The 19,577-nt window shown below is 32.8% G+C and overlaps 1 protein-coding gene across 1 annotated transcript in view; it reads left to right on the top strand.

Moving 5' to 3' along the window:
• The window catches only part of TANC2 (tetratricopeptide repeat, ankyrin repeat and coiled-coil containing 2), a 264,506-nt gene that overhangs the window by 56,820 nt on the left and 188,109 nt on the right, over window positions 1-19,577 (top strand). Inside the window, exon 3 of the mRNA XM_011368557.2 lies at window positions 8,717-8,788. Coding sequence (XP_011366859.1) covers window positions 8,717-8,788 — 72 coding nt within the window. The remainder of the gene's footprint in view (window positions 1-8,716; window positions 8,789-19,577) is intronic.

Genomic DNA, 19,577 nt, shown 5'->3' with positions numbered 1-19,577 from the left:
TACAGGGCCTCATAGACTACAGTAAGGAATTTGGTTTCTAATTGTCTTCTGCTGCTAATTGACTGTGTGATCCTGTATTAGTTATTAAACTTTCTCTGCCTTATTTTTACAAGTTAATACATGAACTTGTGAGAATGTTGCAGACTCAGAGTGGTATAAATCTTGCCTTGAAAGGACATTAAGAATAATTTAGGCCAAACCTCTTTGTTTCAGAAATATATGAAAGCCCTTTGACAAATTATGCATTGTTATTATGTATAGTATGTTTGACAAGATTACAGTTGCTTTAGGGGCCAGTTTATCACCTAAACCAAGTGCTTTGGGTAACGGTTTCACAGTTTAAATGTAAACATACCGTAAATATAAACATACGTAAATCACACCTATACTGTGATTTTTTCTCTATACTTTAAAAAAGTAGATTTTCATTGAAATAAAACACGCAGTCAGAAAAGTTCACAAATCATCAATGTGCATGTAGTCAGCATATTCCCACAAAGTTATTTAGGGTTTTTCAAAAGTCAGGTTTATTGAAATTTATATGTAGTAAAATTTGCCCCTTTGAAGTATATAGTATGAATTTTTACAAACATGTATGGTCGGGTAACTACCACTAAAATCAAATATAGCTTATTTTCATCATATGAAGTTCTCTCATGCCCTTTCGTAGTCAGTCCCTTTCTCCCAACCCCGATCCTTGTCAACTACTGGTCTGTTTTCTGTAACTATAGTATTTTTCAAAATATTTTATAAATGAAACCATACTGTATGTAGCCTTTTGGCTCAGGCTCCTTATGCTTTAATGCTCTTGAGATTCATCCATTTTTTGGATTTTTTTTTTTTTATATATCAGTATTTTATTTTATTTCTGAGTAATATTCTATTGTATGTAAATTCCCACAATTTGTTTACCCATATACCAGTTGATGGAATTTGGGTAGTTTCCAGTTTTTGGAGATTATGAATTAAGTCTACTCTTTGACCTGGGTAGGGGGCAATGTGTCTTTATTTCTTTTGAATAAATGTCTAGGTGTTAGATTGCTGGGTCGTACGGTATGTTTATATTTAAACTGTGAAACTGTTACCCAAAGTTGTGTACCCTTTAGAATCCTCAGCAACAATATATGTATTCTAGTTCATCCTTCTCAGCACTTGGTTTTGTCAGCATTTTGTTTTTTAATTTTAGCCATTTTACTTCATTTTACTAGGAGTGTAGTGACATCTTCTAATTTACACTTCCCTAATGATTAGCGATGTTGAGCATCTTTTCATGTGCTTATCTGACATACGAAGCTCTTAGTGTAGTGTCTGTTCAAATGTTTAGCCTATTTTTCAAATTGGGGTAGTTCCTCGTTACTGAATTGAAAGAGCTCTTATATTCTAAATAACAGCCTTGTATCAGATATGTGTTTTATCAACATAGTCTCAATTGATAATGGTTTTTCATTTTGTAATAGTATCTTTTAAAGAGTAGAATTTAAAATTTTTGTGAATTCTAACTTACCAGTTTTTCTTATTTGGGTCACCTTTTTTGAGTCCATTGTAAAAAAAATCTTTGCCTGCCACAAGGTCACACAGATTTTCTCCTATATTTCTCCTAGAAGTTTTATAGTTTTAGGTATAATTTTAAGGTGTGTGATCCATTTCAATTTGACTTTGTGGTAAAGGTACAGGTTTATGTTTTTACATATGGATATCAGATTGTTCCATATCTATTGTCGAGAAGATTACCTTTTTGACATTGAATTGCTCTTGCACTTTTGTCAAAAATTAGTTGACTATATTTGTGTGGGTCTTTTTCTGGACTCTAGTCTGTTTCATTGATTTTGTGTCCATTCTTTTGCCAATACTACATACTCTCTGGATTACTGTAACTTTACACTTAGTCTTGAAATTAGATGCTATATGAGACTCCAAACTTTGTTTTTCTTTGTTCAAAATTATTTTGTCTATGCTAGGTTCCTTTGTCTTTACGTATAATATTTAAAATCAGTTTGTTGATTTCTACCAAAAACCTGTGCTGGATTTTCATTGAGATTGCTTCAAACCTACTTGACATCATAATGATAGAGAATCTTCAGATCCACAAGCACAGTATCTCTCTCTATTTAGGTCCTTTATTTTCTTTCATTATGTTTTTTATAGTTTCAGCATACAAATATTGTACATATTTTGTTATTCTAATTATTTCATGTTTTTAATGGCACTATTTTAATGATACTGGTTTTTAAGTTTTTTATTTTCCAAGTGTTCATTGCTAGTATACAAGAAGACACTTGATTCTTATATATTGACTCTGACCTTTGAGTTTGCCTACTAACTCACTTATTTTTTTCTATAAGCTTTTTTTTTCTTTTTTTGTAGATTCCTTAAAATTTTCTATAGGCAATCATGCTGAGTTACTACATGATCCTGTACTAGTTTTTACGCTTCTCTTGGCCTGTTTTCTGCCTGATGGATGGACTTGTTATGAGAATATTATTAACCAAGTTACAGAGTGATATAGCCTTGATCTAAAAAGATTTTGGGAATAATTTAGGTAGAACCCCTTAGTTTCTGAAATATGTAGGAACTCTCTGCTAGTTTGCCACCATGCTATGTTTTGTTTTATTTTTCTGTGTACTTTTTTAAAATATAAACTTTCATTGACATATAACATGTAAACGAAAAATTTGCAAATCATGTGTATAATTCAATGCATTATGCTAGTTTTTTTTTTTTTTTTTACTTATAAGCGTTACTTGTGGTTATTTATGTAACTTGAAAAATTAGAAGGCAGTTCTCTAGGTATTTCCTTAAGCTAAGGAATTTTTTAAATTAAACTTTAAAATCTAATAAGCATCTATATTAAATATGACTAGTGATGACTGAAATTTGTTTTGAATCATAACTACTTCTAACATTTTTTTAGTGTTTACTTGATATCTCTATGCTTTCTTAGTTCAACTTTTGAATATCTAATCATTAGGTGTCCAGATCCAGAATAACTGAATTTTTTGGGGTCAAATTAGCAGTTTATTTTATTCTGCCATATCTCCATCACATTATTTCAGTAACTTTTATTTGGTTGATTGAAGCAGGAAAAATGGTAGGAAAAAGAAAGGTAGAAAATAAAAATTGAGTAATTTGAAGTACCAGTATATATTATCTTAAGTGCTTGGTAAATTGGATTCCCAATTTTTCATTTCCTCCCTGTTATAAAATTATACATTCATTTCTTTTGCTATGTACCTTTTCAGTAGTTCCCACTAAAGTGTGCCAAGTGGAATGTTAGTGAGCAGAGGTCTTAAATATTCCCCTCTGATTTGACTTGGCCTCCTGCACTCTTGTGATTTACCATGAAAAGAGCATTTCTCGTGTATTCACTATCCCTTCAAAAATATGTCAGAGTAGTTCTGAGCCTCATAGCCCAACCTAGATCATTTGACCCACAGTCTGCAGACATCATGAACATGAAGATAATATTGTTATAGACTACTGAGATTTCGAGGTTGCTATTTACCCAAGAAAGGTTGACAAATACAGTCAAATCTGTGAATACTTATCAGTACTTTTCAAAAATTGAAACATATTTTTAATTTTTTTTCTATACCTACAATGAGTTCAAGTGCATTTATGGGACAGAGAAGATGAAGAAAAATATTTTTAAGCAGAAAAGTAAACTAGGACATCCAGATTGGACTAATTACAGTATTATTCCTTAAGGAGTATTATTAGATTCTAAACTTATCAGCCAAGTTTTAACGTTGGAACATTTAAAGTGAGAAGAGATGCTTCACTAAACCAAATGTATTCTTCTAGATATTTTGCTTTTTAAAATTCTAACGCTGATTTTTCTCAATAAAAGGATTCATCAGATAGCGAATTACACTAATGGCATGCCTCTTTGTTTATAAACCTGTAAAATACTGTAATTCCAAATAAATCCATCTCAAGTTTATTCTTGAAAACTCAAAGATTAGAAATCTATTTTTAATATGAGAAATCTGTGTCTATATGAGAGAAAGAGACTTGAGAAATAGGTCTAGAATATACACTATCCATCCGATCATAGTTCCAGAGAGAGGAGAATGAACAGTTGGAAGAGAAGAATTTATCAACATAGTAAAAGAAAGCACCCACAGTCTAATGAGAAGAAAAAAGTTAATGCATATGCTGGTAAAATTTCTAAAATCCAAGGACAAGTAATAAATACTAGATTTCTGCCAGCAGAAGTTTTTGGGAAAAATAATAGTGAACTGGACTATGGTAGTGGTGGGATAAAGAGAGAGGACATGCAGATTTGAAATCTATTTTAGGTCAATGACCTGCAGAACTGCTAATGCATTTGTTGCAAAGGGTTGTGTCAGGAAGAAATGAACAAAGATTGCTAAGCTTTTGGTTTGAATAAACATTTGAGTAGATGGTATATAGCTACATAAAATTTTTTATTGGGGTAAAATTCACCATTTTAACCATTTTAAAGTATACAATCCAGTGGCTTTTAGTACATTTACAGTGTTGCACAACCATCACTGCTATCTAATCCATCACCTCAAAAGGAAACCCTTTACCTGTTAAACAGTCACTCCCCATTCCTCCCTCCTCATAGTTCTGGCCTTTTGTGTCTTGCTCCTTACACCTAGAATAATGTTTTCAGGGTTTACCAATATTGTAGCATGAATCAGGCCTTCATTCTTTCATTGCTAAGTAATGTTCCATTGTATAGATATACCACATTTTGTTTATTCATTCACCAGTTAATGACATTGAATTTTTTACACTTTTTGGCTATTATCTTTAATGCTACTGTGGACATTCATGTTCAGGTTTTCTTTGAAAACATATCTTCATTGCTTTGAGCTGTATACACAGAAAAGGGGTGGCTGGCTTATATGGTAATTCTTTGATTACTTTTTGAGGAACCACCAAACTGTTTTATACAGAAGCTATACCATCTTATATTCCCATTAGCAATATATGAAGATTCTGATTCCACATCCTCACCAACACTTCTTTGTTGTCTGTTTTTTTATTTTATTTTTTAAAAAAATAACTATCCTACTGGATGTGAAGTAGTATCTCATTATGGCTTTGATTTACATTTCTGTAATGACTAATGATGTTTAGTATCTTTCCATATGTTTATTGTTCATTTGTGTATCTTCTTTGGAGCGATGTCTACTCAAGTCTTTTGCCACTTTTGAATTAAGTTGTTTGTCTTTTGTTGTTAAGTTGTAGGGGTTCTTTATATATTCTGAATTCTAGACACTTATCAAATTCATGATTTGCAAATATTTTTTCCCATTCTGAGGGTTGTCTTTTTACTCTCGAAAACTATCTTTGATGCTCACATGTTTTATCTTCTAGTTTACTAATTCTCTCTTTATCCGTATCTAAACCATTATTCAATCTATTGAGTTTTTATTTTCATAATTCTAATTTATTGTTGAAATTCTAAACTTTTATTTTCCTCAAATATTAAGCATACTACTTTTTTTAAACTGCAACATGACAGAGACTTTTAATACAGTATTTGGTCAATATTTCTCAGTAGAAACTCTCAGCATTTTTGATCAGTAATTCTGTATCTAGGATCTACAGAAGTAGTAAAGAACTGCATAAGTGGCCATTAACAAGAAACTGATTAAATTATAGTACATGATATGCTACAGCAGTTTTTAAATGAGTTAGAATTACATATGATGAAATGACAACTGTAACACAATTGGGAACCTTAAACGAGACACTTGATTTAATCTTCTCAGTTTAAACTACATTATTATCATTTTATGTAATATCATGTTCTTGTTTTTTTTTTTTTTGTTTATTTCCTACTCTTTTTTTCCCCAGCTTTATTGAAGGATGATTGACAAATACCAATCGTATATATTTAAGGTATACAACATGTTTTGATAAACCTAAAAATCATCGTGGAATGATGATCACAATCAGGCTAATTAAGATGTCCATTTGCTAAGATCCAGAAACTTATTCATCTAATAACTGAAAGTTTGTACCCTTTGAACCACATCTTCTTTCACCCCCAACCTCTGGTAACCACTGTTCTCCCCTATGTTACTATGAGTCTGACTTTATTTTTTAGATTCCACAATAAGTAAGATTATGTAGTATTTGTCTTTCTATGTCTGGCTTATTTCACTTACTGTAATATCTTCCAGGTTCATTCATGTTGTCACAAGTGTCAGGATTCCTTTTTAAAGGCTGAATGGTATTCCTCTGTGTGTGTATGTGTATGTATAAAATCACATTTTCTTTATCTGTCTATTTTTTTTATCCATCCATCAGTGGAAACTGAGGTTGTTTCCACATTATGGATACTGTGAATAATGCTGTAATGAGCATGGGAATGCAAATATCTCTTTGAGCTAGTAATTTTATTTCCTTTTAATACGTACTGGTTTGTACAATTGCTGGTTTGTATGATAGTTCTATTTTTTAATATTTTTAGGATCCTCTGTACTGTTTTCCATAATAGTTGTACCAATTCACATTCCCACCAATAGCGTACGAGGATTCTCTTTTCTCCACATCACTGCCAACATTTGTTATCTTTTGACTCTTTGATAATAGCTGACCTAACAGATATGAGGTGATATCTCATTGTGGTTTTAATTTGCGTTTCTCTGATGATTAGTGGCATTGAACACCTTTTTATGTACCTGTTGACCATTTGTGTATCATCTTTGGAAAAATATTTATTCAGGCTCTTTGCTCATTTTTTAATTAAGTTATTTTGTGTTTGGGGGGGAGTTCTTTGTTTGTTTGTTTTTGCTATTAAATTGAGTTTCATTTTATTGATGGTTTCCTTTGCTGTGCAGAAACTTTTTAGTTTATGTAGCTCACTTGTTTACTTTTGCTTTTGTTGCCTATACTTTTGATGTCAAATCCAAAAAATAATTGCCAAGATTAATTTCAAGGAGCTTTCCCCCTGTTTTCTTCTAGGAGTATTATGGTTGCAGTTTTTATGTTTAAGTCTTTAACCCATTTTCAGTTGATTTTTATATAAGATGTAAGATAAGAATCCAGTTTCTCTTTTACATGTGTTTATGCCTTTTCCCCAACACTGTTTATTGAAGAGACTTTCCATCTCCCATTGTTTATTTTTAGTGCCCTTGTCAAAGCTTAATTGACTATATATATGTGGTTTTATTTCTAGACTCCCTATTCCGTTCCACTGGTCTATTTGTATGCTATATGTCTGTTTATATTCTAGTACCAAATGTGTTTGATTACTATAGCTTTGGAATATGATTTGAAATCAGAAAGTATGATGCCTCGAGCTTTGTCCTTCTTGCTCAGGATTACCTAGCTTTTCAGGGTCTTTTCTGGTTCCATACAAATTTTAGAATTGTTTTTTCTGTTTCTGTGAAAATTGACATTGGAATTTTGATAGGGATTGCATTAGGTCCCTAGGTCATTTTGAGTAGTATGTACATTCTAAAAGATTAATTCTTCTAGTATATGAACGTGGGATGTCCTTCCATTTATTTGTGTCGTCTTCAGTTTCTTTCATCAATGTCATAGTTTTCAGTGTAGATCTTTCACCTCCTTGGTTAAATTTATTCCTGAATATCTCAATCTTTTCAGTGTTAAGCATACTACTTTAAATTCTATGCCTCGTGGTTCTATAATCCTGTGAGACTGTTTCTTCATGGTTTTCTGATTTGTGTGTGTGTGTGTGTGTGTCATCTTATCACTTTATTATTGTTAATTAAGGGCCAGATACTGTATATGAAAAGTTGTGGAAATAATTTGACACCTGTGTGATGTTATCTTCCTCAAAGATTTATGTTTATTTTTAGAATGTACTAGCAGTCACGGATTGCCTTAATTTTGTGGTAGACATTGGAGCTGAGGTTCAGTCCTGTAAAGGCCAGTCTAACTTGGGTTCATATTTACTCCTAGAGTACAGCTCTTCGGGCTTCCACACAAAAGTGTTGGAGTTTTACCATGTCCTCCTCCACAGCTTGGTTCTCCCTACATGCCAATATTGGTCTTCCCAGCTTCTTTAGACCTAAGTGCCAGGATTCAGTCTTTTCCTAATAATTCTTCATCATGTTCACTTTCCAGTATATTCAGGAAGGTTTTAAATTTATGTAGTTCTAGTTTTTCTTAGAGAAAACTTGGTCTGAAGTACATAATCTGCCATTACCAGAAATAGAAATTAACCGTATATAAGTGGAAGTAAATAGCATTTAATTTACTCTTTTTAAAATGTTAGAGACGATTCAGAGATCATCATATAATAATGTCAGCCTTACTTGTATTTTCACATACTTTCCTGGAGAAGCAGGTAAGAAATAGAGTGATCCTGTTAGCAATTGCACATATTGGATTGTTAAGTTGGTAAATATATTTTTTTCATGTTTGTCTTATCAGGGAAAAAAAAATGAAGACGGTTGCTCTAATTGTAACACTTATTGCCTTATACCGTAATTAATTTTTTATATGACTACATCATTCCTGAGACAGTGAAACCCTTAGAAAGAAGAACCCATTTTACCTGTGTTCAGTTTCCTAGCGCTAGGCCTGGAGTTAAGTACCCAGTAAGTGTAGAAATGAATGTATATGTTGGAAATGATTTATTTGGCTTTTCACAGTGAAGATCAATATCAGTGTGTGCTGTTCTGAATCATCCTAAAAGATAAATTTTAATAGAGAAGGAAGACTCTTTCTCACCAACTTCTTTGTTCTCTCCTCTTCTGTCTAACAGGTGGCATCTCCACAGAAAGCGATTGTGCTTTTGAGCCAGACTACGCCGTCCCACCACTTCCAGTGAGTGAAGGTATGCAGCACATTCGGATTATGGAGGGCATGTCTCGCTCTCTTCCATCCTCCCCCTTACTCACACATCAGTCTATCAGTGTTCGGCTCCAACCTGTGAAGAAGTTAACTGGTAAGGACTTTACCTAAACTTAGTATGTTTAACAGGAAACCTAACAGTATGACACTTTAGGTCATATCAGATATGTTTATGTGCATCTTTAGGTTTTCCTTTTTGGCCTTCCTAATGTGACAGACTCTTGGAAAGTGGAGCTCCTACTGATTTTAATTTAGGGAATTAGAGTAGTACTCAGTTTGACAGATTGATGTATTTATTTTCTAAATGATCCATCTGTTGTAGACATATTTTTCTAGGCTTTCAGGAAATTTCAGGTTTTGCCAGAATACACTGTTGTTCTGATTTCATTTATCAGCTTGTTCGTGTCAGATTAACAGATGGAGGTGTTATAATTTTAGGATAAGAGCTTCATAGTTCAGCAGAGGTACATCAGTCTTATTTTTGTTTGAAATCCTGGTTTGTGTATTTCATATCTATTTTTAAAAACTGATTTAGATATTTTCCTCTCCATTGTACATTCCTCCACTTCTTAATATGTTTTCTATCATTCATAAGTTGTGGATTGCACTGACTTTAATATGATCTCATAATATGAATTGCCCATCAGATCAAGTTGTTAAGTATGAAATTGTGTCTTTATTAAGTGAACTTTTGTTCTTAACCTTTTTCAGGAAATAAATTTTAGTGTCTTGAATGATACTTACGTGTGAAAATATGGGTCATTTTGTTAGATTTCTTTTAACATCTATATATATCCTAGTGAGTGCATTGACTTGGTATTGATGGTTTATGAATGTATGGACATAAGAAATTAAGTCATTCCCAAAGTATATATTGACCACTTCCTATGTGCCTGGTTTTGAGCTAGACAGTAGTGGCCGGAGGGGAGGGGGATGTTAATTATCATATGACAATTATAAAGAAAATAAGAGGAGTGGAGGAAATGGAATTTTTAGACTGTTCCATCTATTTTGAATGAAATTTTCACAATGTTTCTATTTTTATTAAAATAATAGTATGTCTTTAGTCTATAGTTCCACAAAGCATAAGTTATTTTTCTTATATCTTATTGTTTTTAAGGCATTTTCAAATGAGTTAAAGCCTACTTTGATTCTTGGGTCATTAGATAAAATTAATAAATAGCTTAATAACATTTTACTAAAATACTTATTTCCTTCTGATATCTAAAAAATAGGATAAACTTTATGTGATTGGGCTTTATTAAAATTTTATTGCTTACAAATTCCCCCTTCTTGCAATTTAAGATATTATTGATTACTGAAAATAACAAATAACCAAATCCGATGGCTTTCAAGTAATGTTCTTCATTTTACCACACAGAAGAAATAGCAGGAAAAATTGTTTCCTTGTACAAATTAGCTGTATTTCCTGAGGTTTTAGAGATAATTACATTCCTATCCCATTTACCTGTCCTAGTTTGAACTTCAACTTAAATAGGCAACCTTTATTAAAAGATAAACACATTTAATATCAAAGTCAATAACATGCCAAATATCACAGAAGTGATGCAGGGAAGCCATAATAAGAGGTATACTTGGTTAATTACATGTATGAACGATTCAGTTTTAATTTTACAGTGTTCAAAGTAAATGTATCCTGTCAAATAGTTTTGTTTTATTTGCTGAAGAGACTGTCAAGGGCCTAAGGATTTAGAGATTGGCAATGCATTTTTAAATTTCTGAATGAAAAGAATCTGTCTTCTAAAGGAGGATGCCATGAAAATTTTCTGTGGCCAATTTTCTGCCAATTGAAGCAGATGATAAGAATTTTCTGTTTTAACGCAGAATGAAATTACTTTGAAATTTAAATTTAAAATCTTAGTCGATTATTCATCAGTTATCTTTTCTTTCCTAATTATATTTTGTTATGAATAAATAAAAAGAAAGTGAATAAAGAAAGATTAGCTGACCATGAGGAAATGTCTTCCAGAGACTGGTTCTTAACAAAATGCATTAATTCAGTCCAGCCATTAGGGCTATACTTACTAATTTATCTATTTCCATGCATTTAAACTTTCAAGTGCCTTCTATTTCTCGTATTCATATTACCAACCAAATTAAATAAGTAGAGCTAGAATGGTCATCTTATTCTGCTTTCTTTTTGACATTCTGATATTTAGTCCCTTGTCTCTGCTATAGTCAAGGTAGTTTGCTTATTATTCTTCTGTGCTTTTTTCCTTAATCATTCAACAGGTATTTGTTTAGGGCCTATAAGATGTCGGGCACTGCTCTAGACACAGTTAATAGAGTGGTGAAAAAGACAATTAAATTAAGGCCCCACCTTCAAGATATTTATATTCCATTTTGGAGAGAGACTGATAATAAATGTATAACCAATAAATAAATAATTTAGATAGTGACAAATACTACAAAAGTAATAAAGTAGGAAATGGGATAGAGATGGGGTGGAGGTAGGATTTCTTTCTATGGAGTGATCAGAGAGAGTCAGAGGGGAATATATTTGAACTGAAATGTGAATAATGAAAAGGAGCCAGCCCTGAGAAGATCTGGGATCAGAGCCCTCCATGCAGAGGAAACAGCCAGTACAAAAGTCCTAAAGCAGAAAGCAGCATTGGCATGTGCAAGGAGCTGAAAGAAGACAGGTGTGGCTTCAGTGGCTTCAGCAGAGAAAGGAAGAGGGGAGGGTACTAGAAAATAGTTGAAGAGATAGGCAGAGGCCAGCGTTTTTAGGGTCATGGTAAGGAGCCTACTCTGTAGGGTGCTAAGCAGAGCTGGAATGGGAAGTAATGTGATCCGATTTACCTTTTAATCAGATTTTGTTGGCAAGTGGTGGAGGGACTAGGGCATCCCATCCCTTGTTCATTAACCTTGTACAAGTTTTCCAGATCTTTAAATAGATCTTTAACTTCTAAAAAGTGGTGAAAAGACAATCTTTTTTTGTTTCTTTTATCATAATGGAGTAACTTTCTTGTCATTGTTATTATGTAACCGATGTACTCTTAGTGTATTTATTTTAGTCCTTCACACAAGTGTATATGAAAACCCATTTGCAAAAATAGGTTCATTCCATTTCCAAATACTTTGACTTATCTTTAGTCTTCATGGAGTGAGACTGGGGAAAGGCCTGCTCAAGAATAAAGACATATAATTTGGAGCTTGAAAACTAATATTTACATACCTACCTACCTTGCTCTGTTCAGTACAAAAACAAATTAATAAACAGTGAAAGTGGTTGAGAGAAAAACTAACTCTGTGGTCATACTGCTTGAGAAAAACTAGCTCTGTGGTCATACTGCTTGAGTCTGTAATCCTGCTGTGGTTCTGTTTCTTCATGTAAAACAAGGATAACAATTTGTCCTACCTCATGGGTAGTCATCCTGCTTATTGATGATGATCACATTGTTTAATACTTGTTTAAAACTGCATTTGCAAACATTAAATGCTCCAAATGTTTTAGCTGTTAATGTTAATAAAATTTGTTTAAATTTGGTGGGGAGTTTTTTAAAATTACTTTTAACATTAGATACCAATTTCGAACTTTGAAACTTCACATGTTTTAAAAATCATACTTTTAAATAATGATGATAATTCTCATTTGAACACCTACTGTAACACACACACATATTAGCTCCTGTATTCTTCATGTGTATCTCCATTTACAGATGAGTAAATTAAGTGTTAGGTAAAATGTCTTGCTCAAAATAATACAACTAGCAAGCTGTCAGAGCCAGAGTTAAACTCCAAACCCAGGCTCTTAAACTCCAAATTTATCTCATTATACCAGTGAAGAAATTGAGAAGTTAGCTAACTCACCCAAGACATCTGGTATATTGGTTAATACCTTTTTATCTGAGTAGCAGAAGATATAGCCAAATGGTTTAAGCAGTAAAGAGAGACTAGAAGTCATAGAGGCCAGGCAAGCCTCAAGGTTCACTTGGCTTAGTTGGATATTGCTGTGCGTTAGGGAAGATGTGGAAGAGAGTATGTAAGGACAACACGCTGTTGGCCCCCATTGTTTGCGGTAACGGGATTGCCACAGCTCTCTAGATTCTTATTCAGTGCTCTTTCCAAGATGTTTTTGATCATAATATCATGAAACCCATCAGCATATTCCTTAAAATATTGATGATTAGAATGCCAGTAGTTTCATTCATTCAATACTTACCTATTCATACTGTTTGCCTATTATGTACTCTGTAAGTTTAGTAGAAGTTAAATTTTCAGTATTCACAGTCAATAAATGTTAGTTGCAAAGATTATAATTTTAAGAGCTTTGTGTGACTTTCAGCTATGTCAAATATTATTAGTTCTGAACCTTTGGAAAGTGGCCTTCAAGCTTTTTTTTAATTGCCTTAAGTGAGTCCCTCTACCTTTCTGAGGAGTAACCTTCAAATACTGATGTCAGATAGATTATTATGTAGTCTCTGGGGGGAAAAAACACAATTTTGACCCTATTTTAAAAAGTATTTGCTACCACTATCTGGGAATGACTATGTAGCAAAGCCAGTTTAGAAGGTAAATAAGTCACAATAACGAATCTGATCATGCTACAGCATAGTTATTTTAGCTACTAGCTTCAGCCAAAATATTATTTTCATCATGAATAAAATGGAATCATTGACTTGTTTCTGAGACATCGTGAGAAAATCATTTAAAGATATTTTGACATTAAAAAGAGCCTATGCATAATGTTAATGTACATAGTCTGATACATTCTAGTGTAGTTATTGTATGTTCTTCACATAAGAATAATTATCTTGCAATTTTTTGGAAACACTGGAATTCAGGATATACTTTAGTGAATTTTATTATTAGAAAAAATACAGGTTGCTGTGAAGATTAAATAAGATTTCTTAAACATACAACCTAGCATGTAATAAACATTGAATAAATGTTAATTCTCATTTTTATCTTGGATAAAATGGAAACATAGTCTTGAGAAAATTATTGAAAAGCCAATTTGAAAATATAAAAAGCTTAGAGATCATGTTAGTCTACACAGTTTGATTTATTTCATTGTACTCATGATACCGTAGCATGAGTAAATATCTTGTATTTTCAGAAAAAAATACTAGAATTCAAGATGTATTATAGTGAATTTTATTAGATTAAAAAATATAATAGACGTGTGGTCATCTAAGCTCTCATTAGTCTTAAGTTAGATATTTCTATTTTAATTTCCATATAGATAAAATATCTTACCAGATATTTTTATAGGCGAAATGAGAAACTATATATGAATACTTTTAAGCTCTTAGAATGATAGTACTAATTAAACTGGATCTGGACCTCACTCAAGTACTGTTTCTAATTCAGAGTCTCTAATTTTATGCGTTGAAGATAGATGATGATGCTGTCCTAAATGCCAAGGTTTACTCAATGTTGACGTGGCTCCCCTGGCTGGCCTTGTAGCCTCTCATACCAAAAGTAGAGAACATTAGGGAGTTATTAGTTAATTCAGTTTAGATCATTTCAGTTATCATGAGTCAGTACTGTTATAGAAAATCAGAGCCAGACTGTAAAGTGGTAAAGAGGGATTTTATTCAGGAACTATTGCAATGGGGAAAAAGAGACCTCAGTATAGAACTAGGCTCAATTTCTAATATAGTAAAGACAGCTAAGGATTTATAGCCAAGGAGGAAGGTGGGGCGGGCAACAGTGTATGAAAAATTACTAAGAGGAGACATCAACGATAGGGAGATTTGTGCTAAACTAATTTAACAGAACTTTTGCTGAAGGCAGGCCAGGGTGATCAGATATCAAGGGAGATTCTAGCTAAACTGACTTAGCAGGATTCTTGCTACAACTGGGCTATGCTGCAGATGATAAGGCCCAATTATGAGGCATAGTGGAGAAGAGGGCCGAGAAGGAGCCTGACAACAAGGAGTCTTCGTCAGTATGTATATTTTGAGTACCAAAATGTCAATATATATTATCAAATGAATCCTTTTGTGATGTTTACACAGACTGGATTTGGATAGTGCTGTATTGGTCAAGAGCCCAGGCTTTTCAGTAGGTCAAAAGACCATGTTAAAATTCCATACTCATTCATTTGTAAGCTGTATCTCTGGACAGCTTAACTCTTTTGACCATCTGTCCTTATATGTAAGTAAGAATAATAATATCTTAGAGCTGAGAGAAATACAGAAATGTCTGTAGAGAGTTTCTCTATGTACCTAGCACTTACTGTGTTAAACATTTGACTTGACAGTTAATTGCTTTTTAAATATCATTATCTTTAAACGCCATTAAGCTCTATAACATTCAGTACTATACCCAGAATGTAATTCTCAATATTTAAAAAAGCCTAAAAGAAAACACAGATTTACTTGTCACGAAATTATATAAGCTAACTTATTTTGCTTTTGATGAAATTATGTCACCTTACTGTGATCAATACAGTAATTGTTTAAATTAATAAATAAATTTTTTTATAGATAAAATCTTTCAAATGGAAGTTTATATGGGGGAAAATGATAAAAGAAATTCTAACAGGTGAAAAAGTTAACAATCACTTGGTCAATAATCTCAGCTATCCTGTCCAGGGAAGAAGAAAATATTTTCTATCCTTCTAGGTTCTTTTGGCTGGTCTTAACCCACATACATGAGAGATCAGAGACCCCACATACATGAGAGGTTCAGCAGCAGAAAGGTCAAATGGGGTACATGTGGCATCCTGAGCCAAGGATGAGGGAAGAGTCTTGGGGCTTCAGAGGAGAGGGAGATTTTTCGCCTGACCGTAAGAAGAGCCGATGCTCAGTCATTAGGAGCTTGCCCTGACCTGTAGATAGGTCATAAGAAATCTTTCTAGTAATAACTCTTATTATGGGCAAGGTCCCCAAGTTAGATTCTAGGTAGTTAAGGGAGGGGCAGAAGTTTCTTCTGAACCCCCAGTTGCTTTCAGCTTAAAATAATCTACATGCCAAAGTAGCACATTTTGGGGATGCCTGTTCTGAACCCCTTCAATCCTTTTTAGCTGGTATTTGGTGGTTCTAAGAGTCAGGTATCACTTTTAAACATAGTAGATACCATGAAGTTTACAGGAAAAAAATTCGTCTTTGTCCATGCTTCCTCTGTTATCTTTCCCAGAAAATTCACCATGATTTTATGCCACAGTTCCTAGGAAGCCTGTTTTTATACTTAATTGTCTCTGTCTTCTCTGCTTGCTTATATGCCCACCTCCTGTGGAATGTGAGCAGTTCACAGAGTGTTAGATGTTGAATGTAAAGACTAAATATTGGTCATCAGAAGTACTTCTCATTCACAAAGCATCATGAAAGACAAATAAGTAAAATATTCATGATTAAGAAGAGATCCTTTTAGTGACTCTCCGAACAGGAATTATAGTATGGGATTATAGAAAGTTTAGCGCTGAATATATATTCATGTTATAATAATAGAACTTATTATAATGCTAAACCATATTTTTCCTCCTTATAGAAAATTATGTGCTCAAATTAATTGATATATTCAGCCCATATGAGTAATAAATATGTGCAATGACAGAATACTCCTTCCCTGGTGAACATTTTAAACACCAGAGGGCAGAGTGTTTCAAAGGACATTTTCATTATAAATATATCATTGTCATTTATTCTTTCATGGCATTGGCTGCCTTTTTAAAAATATGGCAATTCCAATAGACATATGAAAAGATGCTTAATGTCATTAATCATCAGAGAAATGCAAATTAAAACCACAATGAGATATCACCTTACACCTATGGGAATGGTTATCATCAGTAAATCAAAAAGCAAGTGTTGTGTTGGCGAGGATGTGGAGAAAAGGCACCCTCGTACACTGTTAGTGGGATTGCACATTGGTACGTTCCCTATGGAAAACTGGAGATTCCTCAAAAAATTTAAAATAAAACTACCTTATGATCCAGCAATTCCACTTCTGAGTGTTTATCCAAAGAAAACTAAAACACTAATTTGAAAAGATATTTATACTCCCATGTTTATTGCAGTGCTTTTTACAATATCCAAGATATAGAAGCAACCTAAGTGCCCATCAGTAGATAATTGGGTAAAGAAGTGGTACATATGTACAATAGAACATTACTCAGCCTTAAAAAAAAAATTTACTATTTGCAAGGACATAGATAGACCTAGAGGGTATTATGTTAAGTGAAATAAGTCAGACATAGAAAGACAAATACCATATGATTTCACTTACATGTGGAATCTAAAGAACAAAATGAACAAACAAAATGGAAACAGACTCATAGATACAAAGAACAAACTGGTGATTGCCAGATGGGAGTGGGGTTATGGGGCTGGGTGAAAAAGGTGAAGGGATTAAGAAGTACAAATTAGTAGTTACAAAATACTCATGGGGATGTGAAGTATGGCATAGAGAATATAGTCAATAATATTATAATAACTATGTATAGTGCCAGGTAGGTACTAGATTAATCAGAGAGATAACTTCATAAATTATTTAAATGTCTAACCACTATGCTGTACACCTGAAGCTAATATAATATTGAATGTTAACTCTTAATTGAAAAATAAAAATAGTAAGACACCAAAAAAAGAAATAAAGCCATTTTAGAATCATCTATATGTATGAATAATCTGTTTTGTTTAGACAACATAATGAACAGTGTTCTGATATATACCAGAGTTGGTTGAACATCAATGTTTTCCCTCCTTTTCTGGCTTCTGAAAGTGACTAGTAAAAAAATAGGTTATACACACACACATATGCACACACACACACACATATACACACACATATATATGTGTGTATCATTTAGTGAATTTAATAAATTCAGATTTGTTTAATAAATTAAGTAAAGTGAGAGAAAGATTTGATATGTATATTTTAAAGCTCAATATACCCTTTTATGTTGTATTTATCAATAAAGACATTCTGAAAGAGCCACCTGCTAGCTAATGAATTTTTTCAAATGTTGATATTATAATTTAGAGATAGCATCATACATGTGGGAAAATTTTATTCAGGGGTTAGGTAATAAAGTAAACATATCAAGTAAAAACTATATATGATGAATATTATCCTCACAAATCCCTTAAATATCATTCATGACATTCATTAAACAGAAATACTACTTCTTAATATGTCCAAACCTGCCAGTTTATCTTACTCTCTTATTGACCACCAGACGAATAGTTGGCTTTTTAAAGAATTTTTTTTTCCTTCTCCTTTAGTCATTACAAATTGAAGTCCTGATCTGGGACAGTAATGATTCCTAGGAAAGGAAAAAATCCCACATTAGAAATCTGGCCAAAGCTTGAATTACTATAAAAAGTAGAATGGATACTTTCTTACTTCCTTGAGAATAAGGATTTTATATTTCACCTCTTTACAAGTATTACCCTATCTATAAGCACTGTGGAGTTTAGCACTGATAATTACTCCTTAGACAAGCTTATAAAGGGGGAAGACTGGGAAAATAATGGAAAAAAAAAGAATATAAAACTCTGTAAGTTTTAGAATGGTTTAAATTAATCAGAAGGGAGTTAAAAATTAGCCATGGGAATAGTTTAGCCCCTTAAATCTCTCTCCACCCTTACATTATGTTAAAGCCATTTTTTCAAAAACAAAAATAAAACAAAACCTATGTACTTTGTCTTTTAAGGTACCATAGCCGTTTCCTCATGCCAGTCAGTTCATGCAGCGCATAAGCAACATGAAAATGAAAGCCAGTGGAAAAATGATCTGTTGTCCAAGTTTGTATTTTTTGCACAATTATTCTGGAATCCATCTAATGCATAGATCAGCTCAGCTTGACTTGGGGGAGAGATGAACTTGCCCTCTTTTTCCAAAGGTATTGAGTTATTGGTCTTCTAAAAGTCACAACTAAAGAGAGTGTCCCTCGGAAATAATCATTGGGGCAAGACAATATTTGATTTAAAAAGTTTATTAGAAGAGATCAGACTGTCAAGGAAACAAAACTGAGGTGCGCTGTCCATGAAATTTTCAAATCTAACGTAAATACTTATTTTTAAGTTTGCCCTACAGCTTTCTAATTAGGTGAAATAAAAAGTAACTGAAAATCATTTGGAACAAATTTCTCACTTTGCATATTCTTTAGAAATTGCTCATACTTCTTTATTGCCAAGTTATCATTTTTAAAAGACATTTATAAGTCATGCTGGTGCAGTAGAATTACTTTTACATCATTATGTTAAATAATTCTTTAACACTAGTCCACAGCATCTGTTTACTATAATTCTAAAATGAAATCACTCTTTGCAACAAATATGTGCAATGGGATGAGACCAAATATTCAATCAAACATAAAAAGTAGCTTGAAGAAATATTTACTCTTTTAGGCCATTTTCCATCTGTTGAGTTCTATTGAAATTCATTTCCCCTTTTTATCTTTGCTGTTTTGCTTAAGTAGGTATTTTTAAATAAGATAACATACATTTTTAGAGTTTCAAGCCATTAAATTATACTTTATTTCCATAATTGCTTTAGGAAGAAGGTAGAAAATATACTATTACCCATAATTTATTGATGATGAATTTGAAGAGTGGAGTTAAGTGGTTTACCCAGGGTTATGTGCAGTAAGCAAGTGAGCCATTATTACAAATAGATTAGAAGACTAGTCAAGTGCATGTCCTTCCTACCACATTGCAGTCCTTTTTATTCACATTTAACCGAAGTTATCATCATATATGGAGATCAATACATCATAAACCTATGACTAACAAATATATAATTATACTAGAATTATTATAGTGGCAGTGCTGCCCACATAAGAGAACGATGTAATA

This window comes from Pteropus vampyrus, unplaced genomic scaffold (assembly GCF_000151845.1).
Source record: "Pteropus vampyrus isolate Shadow unplaced genomic scaffold, Pvam_2.0 Scaffold143, whole genome shotgun sequence".
Lineage (NCBI taxonomy): Eukaryota > Metazoa > Chordata > Mammalia > Chiroptera > Pteropodidae > Pteropus > Pteropus vampyrus.
This window is presented reverse-complemented; position numbering and strand designations above follow the sequence as displayed.